The sequence below is a fragment of the Dermacentor albipictus genome, chromosome 7, assembly GCF_038994185.2.
Source record: "Dermacentor albipictus isolate Rhodes 1998 colony chromosome 7, USDA_Dalb.pri_finalv2, whole genome shotgun sequence".
NCBI lineage: Eukaryota > Metazoa > Arthropoda > Arachnida > Ixodida > Ixodidae > Dermacentor > Dermacentor albipictus.
This window is the reverse complement of record NC_091827.1, coordinates 55,814,310-55,830,323: the sequence shown is the minus strand read 5'-3', so window position 1 is coordinate 55,830,323 and position 16,014 is coordinate 55,814,310. Positions and strand designations below refer to the sequence as shown.

The 16,014-nt window shown below is 45.5% G+C and overlaps 1 protein-coding gene across 1 annotated transcript; it reads right to left on the bottom strand.

The window, feature by feature from the left end:
* Window positions 1–4,294: 4,294 nt before the first annotated feature.
* LOC135906766 (sulfotransferase ssu-1-like) lies at window positions 4,295–10,243 on the bottom strand. The gene is made up of 3 exons (XM_065438345.1): window positions 9,850–10,243; window positions 6,235–6,711; window positions 4,295–5,459 (listed from the first exon to the last, which is right to left on the bottom strand). Exons 2-3 carry the CDS (start codon window positions 6,688–6,690, stop codon window positions 4,971–4,973), a joined length of 945 nt encoding a protein of 314 aa, XP_065294417.1. The 5' UTR covers window positions 6,691–6,711; window positions 9,850–10,243; the 3' UTR covers window positions 4,295–4,970.
* Window positions 10,244–16,014: the final 5,771 nt, after the last annotated feature.

Genomic DNA, 16,014 nt, shown 5'->3' with positions numbered 1-16,014 from the left:
GGGGACTTCGGAATAATTCTGACCCACAGGGGCTTTTGAACATGCAAGGAATGCATGGTACACGAGCGTTTTTGCGTAGCGCCTTCATTTGAATGCGCTGCACGTGACGATCCAAAAATATGACCTCGCGTGCTCAGAAACGCAATGCCAAAGCCACGGAGCAAGCGCAACGGGTGACAGGTACAACTGACAAATGCTGGAAATGTCACAAACGAAATGTAAAACCCTACTTTATGAAGAGTTTGAACTTCATATACGAATTGGCCACGTTGTCGCTTTAAAACTGTGGTTAGACGTGTCACACATCTTCGCCAAAAGCACTCGTGAATTATTTTTATTCGTCCTCATATCCGGCAGAACTAGTGCTGCGTTGGCAATGCACGTGGAATATTTGTTGAACGGATGACTTAGGTTCGAAAGGCCACATTTCAGTGACTCGCGCAATTGTGCATGCACCTATTTATTATTTTTGAATAACGTTTTTTCTCGTTCATTACGTTCGTAGGCAGGTATATCCCATTTTGTGACACAGAGTTTTGTCGTAACAATAAGCTTACTGCTTTCATAACTTTCTTGCTGCAACCGCCTCTACTCCAGCTATAAGACGTATTTGGAGTCGTTACGTCATGTAGAGTAAGTTGCGTGGCTATCAGGGCCAAGGTATGAGAGCAGAGATTATGCTTGAGCACCATCACAGCACGTTGTACAACCGCAAAAGTTTTCCACCGACATTGCTTCGCTTGCCTTGCTTTGCGCGTTTCTTTATATGCAAAGGTACACAAACAACTCCTACAGAAAGCGATGTGAAAAGCAAAGCATGTGAAAAGCAAAATGAAAGGCTAGCGTATTTTTGCCTACAGAGCATGGGGCGACGGGGTAGAAAGGCCCTAGAACGAGGTCTACAGAAAAAAAAAAACTGCAGGCCTTTATCTCTATAGCGTTGCACTACAAAACAGCACAGAGCTGTGGGCTTCTTGTTTTTATATATTGAACCAAATTGTTGGCTCTCTAAACAATGACCTACTCATGTCATCTAATCAAAACCAATTTTGTTACTTTTTCTCCGCCCTAACAGTCAAGTTTTCAGACGATTTTAAACCTTCATTGTCTTGGACTTACTATTCTGTCGACAAAATGAGAAAACTCAGTGGGCGCACTGCACATTATTTGCGTCATTGGTTTCGAAGTACGTTTATGGCTACATATACCATAATAGTTTACGATGATTTGGCTGTGGGTTGAGTTCCAAGACGCTCGTCGAAGTCATAGCCGTCCTTTGGCATTTTAGAACTCCATTATACGCGCTTACTCGTGAGCAAACAAGAAACAAGTTATTGTATGATCTTACTGTTTCAAATGCAGTTCAACAAACTTCTTCCTGGACACCTCTATTTCGACCACGAAATTCGTGGGCTAACCGGCGCAGAATTTAGGCTGACAGACGTCTCTCTGATACATGCACGATGAATGTTTCTGGTAGATTCACTCAACGGACGCAATTCAGCAGACGAGCATGACGCGGCTGAGCTGCAACGCATCCACCGTCCTGATGTTCCGAACGATACAATGGAATTTCACATGTCCTGTGAACCGAGTTTAGGCACGTAAAGCGCTCACGTCAATTTTCTAACCTGCTGGTGTAGCCACACTTAGCTATATGCTAATGCGGGACCTCACAGTTCGTTACAGTAAAAGCCGTATCGTTATTCCGCAGTTGATGTTTTATGCTCGGTAGCTAATTACGAGGCACCCTTAGCCGATTGAGTTTCAGCAAACGACTAAACTTCGTATACCTGGAGCTGCGAGCGCGCGCCCATTATTTTTTGTAATCTTTAGCGCCGTAGTGAACATTTTGCAAGCAATATAATTACCACAAGACATTTTATGGAGAGGCGCTCACATACTGAACGTGGTAGTAATGTTGTAATTTCCTGTGAGCCCCCTAGTTTGTCCTTGATGACTTCTCGCTATTTGCACCTTGCAGAGGTATGCGTAAGCACTGTTGCATGAGCTTGCGTACGAGCATCGCCATCAAATTTGGACAGTGGCTGGTTCAGAAAACTGGTTTTTATTACCCGTCTCCTCTGTGTATTCTCAGCTATTAGGATCCGTGGTTCGTTCGAAACGTGATATCTCAAGCCAGGAAAGGAACGCTGTAAAGGTTACCTGATTTGCGCCCCTCATCTTCATGTCATACTTTACAATTCTCCACCACGTCATCATTTATTTCTCCTTCTTCACCTTTAAAACCAAAGATTTCTGCAAGACTAATAGCGGGCGTTTATATTTGCTTCTGGACAGATACTATCGCATCTTCGCAGAACGCGCTGAGCGTTACTTTGTTACGGGCGTTATTTTTTTATTCCCCTGTGTTTCATCACACGCCATAATGTGGAAATGAAATTAAGTGTGGCTATGGAGGCCCGTTTCACGCAGGTTCTCTAAGCGTGACTTATATATGTTGTCCATGATTCATTCTACACATTTTTTACTGGTTGGTCAGTTCATCACACACCTAAGAGCAATTTCTCGGACTGTGGTATGTATATTACCCTTGGTCGTCTCTTCCTCAGTCCGTTTCAAGTGTAGTGCAGGACGGAGGACTCTCTCAGCGATCTTTCATTACCCCTGTCTTGCCTCAGCTGCCTTTTCTATGCCTCAGCACTTCTAATCATACCATCCGCTCCTCGGCGATCGTCGACTACCTTTCCACTCTCTTGGCACCAAGTGCGCTGCAGTACCATGCAGCACCTACAGGGGGAGCTGCGGCGCGCCGCCTCAGTGCCACCAATGGACCGGTGTACTTTGGTTTAAGGTTGCGTGCTACTGCACACCGACTGATGTCGGATGCCATGCGAGTATTGCGTTCGCAATGGAAGGGTCACCACAATAATAGGCGTCAGTAATGTTTTACTCATTATGGTGCAACTCGAGTCATTATGTGCATATTCAGGTAAAAAAGTTAGCGAATTGAGCTTGTTTACAGCGATCGCGCAAGCAATCTTCACAACGTGCAGTCTCACTCATTGTACGCTTACGTACCATTGGTCAGCTGCACTAGCCTAGGTGGTGCATGACTAGCCCAGTTTCATTTCTTTTTAAATAATCTTTCCGTGATTCACATTGCACTCTTCCTTTCCCTTAACATTTTCTGTTCTATCAGTGTGATTTCCTTATAATTCTTGTTTTAGCCAATATATGAATTCGAATTGGTTGAATTTACTAATTATACGTTTGTGTTCAAATGTAATGGTTGTAATGAAGCAGATAAACTACTTGTCATTGCGTAATAATGCGTCTGATAAGCATTTTAGCGCATTTTTATTCTCCAGAGGACTTTCTTCAGGAAAACAAGTCCCCGTTCCACTACTCGGGGCAGATACTACAGTGTCGAAGCGAAACATATTTCTCCCTCGGGATATCTTTTTCTAATTGATTGGAAATGGTTCAGTTACAGTGTAGAAAAGCGAAAAAAAAAGCGGTTTCAATTGGTGTATGTTCGCATGTGTAACATAAAATATTTAGAGGAAAACTTAATAAAAGTAATATGGTACAGATTAGCTACGGTGTTCCCCGAGAAACCTCCGGTCGCGTTGCATTGACATTGGAAGGCATTGAAAAAAATACCCCAGAAGTGGTTGCCAATCTGCACTGCAAGCACTTATTTGCGAAGTAAAATCGAACATCAGTATGAACAGTACCAGTTCGATAACCTAGCCCTATCATACCCATCTTTAAGAAGTTAGTCACCGATTGCAAACTGAGTGTTTTCCAGCTATTTGATAGTAAATTTGTGTTTTTTTTTACATGTAATTCCTTAAAATGAACCTTATTATCACACGTTCAAAAATACTATTCCTTGTGAAATTGAACTGCGAACTGTAGTTAGTGTCGATGCTCGCCACAGATTTACGGCATAATTTTTCCCTTCTGGCGTCTTTATTACTTTATCCAAGCATGCAGAAAATGTAAAAAAGGGTGTTATTAGTGCCACGTTACTTCACAGGTAACTGTGCCCATTTGTTGTGAACAATTGTGGTAGCTTACGATCATATGCAAGCACACTTCGTACACACCGTTTGTAAAGCGGTAACATACCCAACTTATGGAAGTTATATTTTTTCGTTGTTTCGCGTTACTCAGACGGCCTTGGTAAAGAAAGTTGCTGCTGCTCAAACAAACGCTAAAAATACTCAACATGGGCGCAGTCCAGTGTGTCTTTTTTGTTTTTATCTTTGAGAGCGAATTATTTAACCAACGACGCACCGCTGCCGCACAGGGAAGTTTTAGAGAAAAATTTGCTGAATAATTTTACTAACCAAATAATAGAATAGGAAATACATTAGGCACGGGAGAACAAAACATGCACAAAAAAGATCACAATGCTTAAGCTGCAATATGAAAGGGAGAACAGGTGGTTACAGCTACCTCGGTTCGACAACAGGATCTTGTTTTTTTTCAGTGTACCACACGAAAATGTAAAAAAATAAAGCATGATGAATACGTCAAAATATATTTCTACTTAGTACCTTTTCTAAAAGAAAGAATGAAGTGTCGAAATTTCTTTTGAAAGTAAGGGGAGTGTTGGTAAATATGCACGGAAACATGGTCAATAAAATATCGTGCGAGATTTGCCTCCACAAGCGCTCAAAAAGCTTTAGCTATGCAAGGAACACAGTTCAATTCGGAACGGATAAAAGTGTTCAGTTGCATGTACTGAGACATATTTTCAATCAAAAGAAACCCCAAATATAGTGCACCTTCTATAAAACATTTGCTTTAAATATTACGACGTCGAATTACATTTTCTGGGCGAGCTCGCTAACACTTAAGGTTGTACTGTACATTACCATTGGTTGCGAACCAAGAAATCTTGGAGACAAGAGCAGGAAACAAGGTCCCTGCCTCAGAAATTGACTATAATACGGCGGCAATTTCTGGAGGATTGCGTTAGAGTTCAAGCTAGAATATCATGGGAGATCATGTTCACGCCACAGTTCCATAACGTCACTTCCGCTTGTTTTGGAGGTGATCCAAGCCTTCGTCTTTTCTAGCTGTTCTGGAGTGAAGTAATTCCTCCAATCTCCGACGATGCCTTTCCTCACAAAACCAGCACCATCGTGCTTATCGATGTTCCTATCTGGATGTCTGTTCAAAGGCTCTGTCGAGGTCAGTGATATTTCTGTGACTGCTTTGACTATTTCCTTTATCCGCTCTGTCGGCGGGTCCTTAAAGAAAGCCTTCATGCTTTCGAGACTGCAGGCGTCCAAGATGCGCTGGAACAGGGCTTCGTCCTTCCGTAGTGCAGCACCATGGTCGTCGCCGAGGAAGTCGGCGATCTTCAGTACCTCTCCTCTCGTGTCTTGCGACAGTTGCTCGTACGTTAAAAATAGCACGTTCTCTTCTGCCCTGCGGTCGTACCAAGGAAGCAGATGATCGAAGTAGTCACCGTAGATAACCTGCGAAAATATGCAGACAAACGCAAGGTCAGCACGAAATAGTATCGCACCCAGTTATGACGAGTAGACAAAGACGGTGTGACTGGCGCCTAAACGTACTCAATAAATGCAGGCTTCAACTTTTTTGTCTTTGGAATACCAGTACTTATGCCATTTCGTTAAACCATCGTGGCTTTGGTTTAAGGAAGAGGTGATGGCATGAAATCCCGGCCATGCAGCTGCATTTCGACGGGAGTTAAACGCGATAACGCTCGTGTACTTAGGTTTAGATGCACGGTAAAGAACTCCTGGTGGTCAAAATTATTTCGCCGTCGCCCGCTATGGCCTGCCTCATAATCATATTGCGGTTTTGGCACGTAAAATTCCGTAATATAAATTTTGATTTGCCATTTTGCTTTGTCAATCGACAATCAAGCATCTAGGTTTTTTTTTCGCAGCTTGTTTGTAGGTAACGCGTCTCTCTTCGGGAGAAGAAATACAAGAACATTCCTGTTGACCGAGCAGATTAACATGAAAAGAAATGCAGTTTCCTTAAGAGGAAGGCTCCGACGTCCTTCCTTCCTGCTGTCTTTGAGAACAATATCAATGAACCACTTAAAATATTTCCCTACTGTAATTATTTGGATTGGGGACGAGTATATTCATTTAATATTGCTGGGCTACAAGGCTGCGTAAGTTTACAAAGTTATGTTCAGCTGGTATTGGTGTATATTTAGATGTGCAATATTTGTTAGGGTTAGCCGGCCCTAAGCGAGCTAAAAATTCAAAACATCACCTTTCCCGACAGGAACATGGACAGGAAGCTCTCGAAAGAGACGTCAGTCACCGTCTTCAGTGTGAATCCCTTGATGAAGTGGTAGAAGGACACGGCACAGTCGTACGGGTTCCTAGTGACGTAGATGTATTTGCAACCCTTGACAGGCTGAAGGACATTCGGTGGTAGATGGGTCATGATAGGGCCGTTCCTCGACGGATTATCGGCCGCTTCGGCGCCGATCATATCTATGAAGGGACTCAAGAGACCGAATTCGCGCAGGCTCGGCAGGGGCTTGGCGCGTGTCAATATGTTGTAGACGATGAACTGAACCCAATTGGTGCCGCACTTTGGATAAGTTACGATGAAGATGTCACCTTCCCGAGGCTTGTACTGTATGGCCGAGCGGACGTTTTCCTCACGGAAGGCATTGTGCAGCCACACGCCAGCGACATCTCGGTACGATTCGACATCCATTGCAGTCTTGACTTCTGCCCACTGCAGAATAAATTACAACGTCAGAACGACGAAACAATTGTGGAAGTGTAAAACAATTTAGCGCGTAACTGCATCGAAGCTCCAGCTAGTGGGTAATGAACACGAAGACCGGTCAACAGCACAAACAACATGCTACCATGTAGAGTCATACGAACTAATCTCGAGTGCCCGTGTGCATCCACTGATTTCTTTTCCTTTTGCGTTGTTTCGCAGCTGTTTCACTAGCTGTTTCACCGGCTCACATATTTCACATACATTTCAAATGAAATGACTGCGATGTGATTTTTTTTGCTTACGGAAATGCCAAGCTTTACCATAGCGACAGTGAATGCATGAACAGAATTGCGTTCCAGGATACTGCTGAAGGGTAGCAGGGATCACAACTTTCCGAGTGAAGAATTTATGTCTGTAATACATGACCGCTGTTTTCCGGGAGAGCAGTCATTCGAAGGATTTGTGTGTCACCTAAATGTTTAGTACCGGTAGTATGACGAACTTTGGTTTCCGTCGGGTGAATAAACGTACATTTATAAAACTGGAGTTCACGCGCTGAAGATAAAGTAAGCAGCTAAGATAGGTTAACCTTGAGGGCTCACGAGAAAATGAGGTTAATTTAATTCAAGCAGTACAAAATATCGGCTTACGCAACGACACGTGATTAAGGCACCTACATGTGCGAGCATGTGCAGTAACGAGCTAAAGACAGTGATCGCTGCCAACGTGTGCCGAAGAGCATAGCGGCACCACCTGATGGCCCGCCAATCAAGGTAGACGTCAAATGAGGTGCTATCTGCATGTGCCTTCCTATATCACCGTCGGCATGACCATTCACTTTGTACGACGTGACACGCAATCACTTTGCGAATTCTACGCGAGCCGCCGATATCATAGCTTAGCGATAGCGCGTGCGCTATCGGTTGCGGGTCGGAGAGAGCGAATGGTCATGCGAACAAATAATATAGGGACTCCCATGCGCATTCAGCCGTAACTGAGGTCACGCTAGATTCGCTGAAGCGAAGCCATGGGTGCTGCAATACTCATGCCATTACAATGGTCGAGGCTTACCTTGAAGAAGATAGCTCTAGATCGCGAGCTTTTCTACTAAAGCTTGCGAAGAGTTATGCGGAAAATAGTGTTCTGCTAATTGCTCTAAAATACTGCTAGATATAGTCAGGCCATCGCTCTGAGTTGTGGTAAAGGCAGGCTGACCATTCACTGTGGTCAGCCTGGCCAACTTCACAACACCGTGTCATTTGTGAATCACCGGATGCCAAATGCCGACAAGCGACAGTTTTCAGGGAGAACCGCAAGCTTTTCCCGCCGGCGATAGGATGGGTCCGAGTGCTCATTCCATGAATGTGGCAGCCGCGGCAAAACCTATAAGCTAAAGGACGACCTCGAAGATACTTGACGTCAGTGCAAAGCAAGGCCAGCAAATGCCTGCAATAGGGCCACCACTCTTCCCTGTTGATCGGTCCAATCGTATCAGCACTGCCGAACTAAAGATCAGTTGAACTCATTCTTTGAGCAAATTAGTAGCCGCCAAACCAAAGTGATACTTGGATTGTGTTTTTCGGAATTAGTAACGACCACTCTGAAACCACCGGCGTGAACGAGAGTTGGGATACAAAGCAAGTTTAGCTCAAAAGGAGCGTGTGGCCGTTAGCGTACTCACGAGCACTACACCCGTATGCGCTGGCTTTGCAGCACTAAACTATCAGCTAACATTTCCTTTTCTTTTTCTGCTATATTATCAAGTGGAAAAAACTATGTGGCCTCAAAAGTGGGCATTATGTTGTCATCGCTGGTATTTTCGGAAGCACAGGCCGCTGCTTCATTGAAGCTAAGTGCAGGTTTATCGATGTGGCTAATGTGGCCTTCCAGAAAATTCGCCATTTGCAAGCATGCTGTGGACGCGAAAAACTTGCTTGTAGAGCGCTCGTGCAATTATGCATTCGTTCACTTCTTTCAGTGGCGGTGTTCATAAGGCGTCCGAACTGATACATTTTTCTGGCAACAGAACGCAGACTTTTCACACCAAATACGGGACCTGTAATGGGAATATTTATGTCATATGAGCCCGGTTTCCCATATTTAAAAGAATTGATTACGAATTCTGCCATTTTAGAGATTTTGCAATATATTGCGAAAAAAACTAAATATTTCTTATGACTAGAGGCGCTGGTTATTGAGTAGAGGGCCTTGTGATTAGGAAAAGAATACGCTCTAACTCCTGCAATGCCGAGCAAACCATCCAGCTTCTCGTTAGTACTGCTAGTCTACGTCTTATAATACCATAGTTTTCGTTAGCAGAGGGTTATGTGTACAATCACCATAATGCTAATAAATTTTATTGTCACAACTAAGAGAATTCACAAGTACGTTATAGGACCACACGGAGATGCTATGACTAGCAAGGGCTAATTTGTTGAAGCCCGCACTGGCCCTAGAAAACAGACATTTCTTAGCTTTTCTTGAATAGCTAACAAAAATATCTGGAAACAGTTTGCACACTGCATTATAAGGATCTCTATACGTCGATTGAATGAGTTTTACGGTACAAAATTGGTATGCGATGCCATGTAATCTTGCAGTCCCATAAAATGTGTGAGCGTCTTTGCCTTGAAAAATTTAAGTGTTCAAGAACTGCACTGCAGTTATCAGCTGCTTCAATCTGTGCATAATATGGGAATTCTTTTCTTGAAGCACTTGGTTTAGGGGAAAACTTCAGAATGTAACTTTTCTCTGCAGTGACGTGTAAAGAAAAATTTCTGAGCACAGAATTCGCTTTAAATGCCGATTGTACTTTTACCAAATGAAACGCGAAGAAAACAAATGATTGATTGAATGCTAGCGAAGCAAGATATTTAGGTGGTTGAAAACCTATTTTGTAAAATTGCTGTGGAAAATAACATTTTTTCAGGCCTTTGTCGAGGTTATGCAAAGTTACGCAAGCGTAATATAAGCCATCTGGAAAAGCGCAAGTCGAAACCACGTGAAACGTTCTTGCCACAAATCAGAACGAAAATTGCGTTTTAGCAATGCAAGTTATAATGGACTATGTTCTATTAGGTTGGCACATAACTGAACAAAGCTGTACAAAATACGCCGCAGAAACTAAAAGAACAGATGTCTTACCTTTTAGTAAGCAGATGTGCCGATCGAAGCTGCTAACTTGCCCCAGCCGTAAAAATAACTGCCGTCTATGAAGTAGTGTTCACGTTCACTGAGCTCGAGGGAACTGATCGTAGCGGAAAGGCGTAAGTGTTATGCAATTAGTTGTTGGAGGAAAACACATGCGCGAGGCTACTGCCCCCTGGAAGAAGCAGGTTTTGCCAGTATAAGCATAGCGCCTGATTGCACGAGCGACTCCCTCCGTCCGGAGCTGGCGAAGTTCAAGCAGCGCCTTGCGACAGCACCGATGTCTTCCTGCGGTGCCTCTGTCCGTGCCAAGAAAATTCCGCTAAATGCGCAGCGATAACGAATGGCAGTATCGCACTGGAAGTGGATGCGAGCTTTGAAGCAAACGCCCCTATCTTGAGTGTTTTTGGAAGCGACCGGCCAAGGCGTGTATATCTGTCCCAGACATTTATGCTCGAGTCTCACTGGCGCTCGGATAATGCTAAGAAACGTGCGCCTCCAAAGTGTCAATAATCTACTTTGCAAAATGGCCCAAGTTGTCAATCTTGTCGCACCTTACTGCACTAAGGCGTGCTCCCGTTGCCTGGAAGAACAAAAACACTTCAGTTAGAAGCATGGCAAGTATGCGAAGAATTTCTTTTTTTTTTATTTCGTGAAGTGTCCGTCCCGATGACTGTCGGTGCCTTCACACCATCGCGACCACGAAAGCACCAGATTACATGCTTCATCGGGCTTTCGTGAAGTGGTTTCTCACATGTAGCAATGTTCATCTTGTAGTATGTACAGCCTCCCTGATTTTTAATAATATAGCGCGAGCGTCGACTGAACTGCTGGTGAGCGCTTTAAAACGGCGATAAGCGTGCAAAAAGAGCGTGCAACAAGGCGAGTGCAACAAGGCAACAAGGCTCGTGCGCGAACTCTCGCCTTGTTGCACGCTTATCGCCGTTATAAGCAGTTATAAGCAGTTCAGTCGACGCTCGCGCTATATTATTAAAAATCAGGGAGGCTGTACAGGGGTAAAGTTTCATCTGAAGCGACAAGCTACGAAAAATTTAAACACCGCACTCTAAAAATATGAGAGTAAAGGCAGCGTGCATGCAGCATCTACTCTAGCAAAAAAATGCAACTACATTGGCAGCACATTCTTACCGAAGAATAGAGGGCCTGAGAAGATTTGCAGGTCACATTGTAGTGATTGCACAGAATCTTCTATGCATCGACAGCAAGAGCCCGTATCTCTGCATCTCTTCGATAGCGTCAGGAAGTATGTTTGTTTCATGACAGCGAATACATTCACCGATACTGTTGCGAAAAATGCGCACTCGAATGTCCTAGTTTGCGCATCATTTCGCTCCATCATGTTCACCAACTGCATGTACGCCACCCCTGATGTCTCGCTCCTCCTGTACTGGAATTTTTTAAAGTTGTCATATATTCCAACGGTCACCATAAAGAAATCCCGCCACGGAAAAAGCGAGGCATCGTTCTAGTGACGCATATGCTACATATATACCTTTATATAGGGCTCATAATACAGTCGATGAATTTTCTGATTGAAGCTGCCAATTTAGCTCCGACACACTAAGCAAAATTCCAGTTTCTTGGGTGTTTGGTTCATTTCACGAAAAAAGTAAAGTGAAAGCACTGTCGATGTGAGAAATTTCGACATGTAGCTAGGGCCCTCAGGGGAGAGAAAAAAAACCATGATATATTCCACTCTGTGAAGGTGAATGACTAGCGAAGCTGAGCACACGACACAGAGGTGACATAGAATTTTGAACAAAGGTACGAACACATTTATTGTCCTTAATGGTGGTCATCGTATTGGTAGTACCGAAAATACATCCTCGTATCACATCTGTTATTATTATATAATTTCAATCGCATTCGCGTATAGTACAGACTCCTGAGGAGCAAAGCGCCTAGGAAGAGCCACGGCAGGAGCAGAGGCGAGAATGCAGCTGCTGTTCCGAGAAGGCTGAGGAAACATGTGTGTGTGACGCATGTTTCCTGTGACATGTGTGTCGTTTCGACGGCACCAGCACAACTGGAGAGGGGAAGGAAAGGAAACTAGGTACGCAAGTGTTTGGAATGCCGACAAAGAGAGGGCGGCACGCACATAGAAACGGTTGACACGGGTCGTCCATTTTGGGCTAAGATCCGATCGCTTGAAGCGGTAAAATATATTGTTCAGACATCCCTGCCCTTCTTGAAAGCCCCGTACTCCTGGAAAGGCTTGCTGCCTGCTGAGTAAGTGTCAACGTTGCCGGATTCGCTGCTTGGCTTGTTTCGAACTAGTAACTTTTTTTTGTTTTCGCCGTATGTTATTATTCTCTCCTCTCGTAAACGTCATTCAATTGCGTTTCATCGAAGCGCTCCATTTAATTTCTTGCATGCGGGAACTTCTAGTCCATTGGTAATTATTTCGTTTCTTGTTTCGCGGCATTCGCGCCGTAGGTTTCTGATTTCGTTTCCTTCTTTTTCTGTGCGCGCCATTGCATGCAGGAAACCTATAGGCTCCACTTGTGCTGCAGTGAGAGAGGCGCTCACGTGCACTTCACGAGCCCGCTTGTCTCCTGTTTGCATGGCGTTCTTTCTTTATTTTTTCTGCTCCCCTCTCCCGCTGTCGGACGAGATGGCGCCACCTTCAAGCACCCCCGACTCCAGGCCACCCAGCCGAATCCTCTTTCGCTCGCCCGCCCACTAGCCCACCGCCACCTCACTTCAACTATGCCAGTCCCGGATCACAGCCGATGCACCACGAGCAGGAATTGATATGCTTTCTTTTCTTTCCTCAGCTGTTTCATATTTACAGAAGAAGGCTGCTGAACCAGCTACTGGCCGGCAGTTTGGACATCCTGACGGCAGTCTTCAGTGACACCTCGAGCAATAGCATGGCACCAGGATCCTAAGAACTACCCATTTTTGCTCTATTTACAGAAAGATCTTGGGAAACCTGCCGACGTCGCACAGATGCTTTACTGGCTACCAGCACGAACTCATCCCACGGATGCCACACCTGCACAAGTGCACTGAATGCACATGCTCCTTTAACTCCATGAAAGATCCCGACAACCACCAGCAGGCACAAAAAAGACTGCACGGCAAGCCTCGTCTGCAATGCAAACCAACTGGCTTCGGCAACAGAAAGCACCGGCTCTAACACTGACACCCCACTTTCAAGCATGACCCCGACTGCGGTCCCCTCGAGGGAGACCATGCCTGCATCAACGCCACCTGCTTCTGCAAGTGGCAGCCCCGTGAATGTGACCTCTCCACCAACTCTGGCAATAACCGATGGTCATTAAGGGTTACGGACTGGATTCCAAGAAAAAGGAAGCGCAGCAGGGGGTGGCAGAAAGGTAGGTGGGCGGATGAGATTAAGAAGTTTTCAGGGACAACACGGCCACAATTAGTACATTACCGGGGTAGTTGGAGAAGTAAGGGAGAGGCATTTACACTGCCGTGGGCGGAACCAGGCTGCTGCTGCTGATGATGACGGTAGAACAGCCGACACCTTTCCCATATGGGTATAACACAGACACCACGCCTTCAATATAGGTTTAGCAAGGACAGCACCCTTCCAAAATTTGTTTTCCCTGCAAGTAAAAATTAAAAATTAAATTATGTGGTTTTATGTGCCAAACAACTTTCTGATTAAAAGGCACGATGTAGGGGGAGTCTCCGGAAATTACACCACCTGGGGGTTCTTTAACGTGCACCTAAATCTAAGTACACGGGTGCTTTCGCATTTCGCCCCCCTCGAAATCTGGCCGCCGCGGCCGGGATTCCATCCCGCGACCTCGTGGAACGTCACAGCCACTAAGCAACAATGGCGGGTCTCTGCAAGTACATGAGCGTTCACTACAACCGTACAGTTAGTCGACCGCCTAGGTATTCTAAATGCTGCCTAGCCTTAGCTATGTAACTATCCTGTTCAGTATATGAGTCAGAATGTGAGAAATGTGGCCACATTGCTTCCCTTGTGGAGCAATGTGTCTATAGTATGTAGTACTATATATATTTTGTGGCCCTCTCAGGCAAAAAATTTAGGGTTTCACTATTGCAGCAAGGCACACACCCCATGCTTTTCGTCATCTTCCTCTGCAGTGACAGTACACAGCCACCAAGCAGCACAGCGTAATAACAAAGGATGCTGCACTAAGGACACAGGATGTCCCACTGCTTAGCACACCAGCAGGATATAAATACGTAACCCGCCAATGTTCATTGGTCATACTATAGCTTTGTTAATTTACACCCGTAAAATTAGGGTGTAAATTAGAAAGAGTTGGGCGTTCAAAGGGTGTTTTCTTGTGGAGCACCTTTTCTTGAAAAAAAAAGAATGGCGTTTCAAGGGTGTTTACAAGATTGAGAAAACCGAAACAACCCTATTACACCCATTGGGGTGTGGATATTTTAAGAGTGTACGGTGACCGAATTCCTTCTATCGGTAACATTGAGGCGCATACCTTCCTCGGGCTGCCACTCGAGTTCTCTGTACTACCTGACTGGGCAACAGTAGACGAAGCCATCAACCTGGGTAAGCAATCTGCTTACCTCAATGCTCGCCCCATGGTGCAGATTGGACGCTGTTAAAACATTCGTATTTCCGGCGCTCGAGTTTGCCATGAGGTTTAACTTCTTGGTAAGGCAGAGTGGTATCCCCTGGATACAGCGTCCCACCCTCGCATCAAGCGGATGCTTTATCTGAATGCCAACGCTGCGAACGACTACCTTTGCGGTAGCTCAACGGCTGGCGCGATCGGCATTCCTCTGGTGGCAGAAATCGGTGACATCTGCAGAGCTGATACTGCATTCAAACTTTTCTGTTCTGCTGACACGGAAGTTCAGGATCTGGCATTGCAGGCGCTCTTGGCGGTAACAAGAAAGAGGCTGCAGCTGCCTGCCGAATCTGGTTACATGGCTGAGATGCGAGACCTGAGCGGCGAGACGGAGGGCGAGTTCCGGGCCATGGTGAGGCAATTTCAGTCCGTGTGAGCAGAGGCCCGCAAGGCTGCTCAATGACTGGCTGGGGCCTAGGAGTTAGAAGAAGCACCCGCATCTCCAGAGGCGACCTGACAATTGGTTGGAGGAAACACTCTAAGGTGGTGAGGAGACGCAGGACAACACTGGGGAACCCGCGTAATTGCGATCTCCACCGAAATCGAAAACCCAGTCAGTGGAAAGTAATGGAGTGCGTTGCCACCGACCGGAGCATTGCCCACTTCTTGCGCACCGGTCAAATCACGAGGTTTGCCGGCTTTCGTTTCGTTCATCCTCAACTTAGCGGTTTCCCTGAACTCAGCGAGGCCGTGAGCTGCGGCCATGGACCAACAGTGTAGAATTTGCGGTGGTCAACCCGAGACCCTGCCGCATGCTCTGTGTCTTTGCATGACTCAAAATAAACCATACACAAACCGCCATAACCAAATTGTGAACCCAGTGACAGGCACTGCCTCCATCAAGTTCACTGTCAGCCACCAGGGTCGGCCAGTTGGTGCGACTAATGTCCGTCCTTACCTTGTGCTTTTCAGAGGCCCGGAGGTAATCATCTTGTATGTGGTTTGCCCGTTCCACAACCAGCCAGCAGCCCTAAATGCGACGTGCCAGGGCAAGCAGGATAAATACCAGCTTGTCTGGGAGTCCCTGCTGCGGAAGTACCAGAAGATGTCCATGGAAGCGGTCGTCTTTGGGGCACTTGGATCATAGGACCCCAACAACAACCGATTCATGCGCGACTTCTGCCGCCGACACAAATACCTGCGGCTATTCAATAACCGCGCAATGACGGAGTCGATCGCTGAACTAGCAACATCTACGCTGAGCACATCGGAGCCAAGCAATGGAGAATCACTAGGTAGACACACACTATACTGACAAACACTTCTATGCCAGCCTAAAAACTTCCAAAATACCAAACAAGCACTACACGAAGACTCACCTTCATGCCTGTTCCAAAACGAGCACCAAAACTCTACAATTTTCATGTAAACAAACGATCCTATTTTTTTAGAAAATTGTAAGAAACATTTTATTTTTAAAAACTTCTATTACGCTTCTTTCTCGGACCTCTGGGTCTCGGGTATGAGAAGGGTAGCTAAGGGTGCGTTACAAGTCCCGAAGCCCACCACCAGGAGCCAGCAGGGTAGAATGGGGGTG

Excerpts from the sequence above, each read along its gene's own strand:
- LOC135906766 (XM_065438345.1), bottom strand. The coding sequence starts at position 6,690 with ATGGATGTCGAATCGTACCGAGATGTCGCTGGCGTGTGGCTGCACAAT. Across the intron at positions 5,460-6,234 it reads CCATGTTCCTGTCGGGAAAG|GTTATCTACGGTGACTACTT; the intron begins GTGATGTTTTGA and ends ATATTTTCGCAG.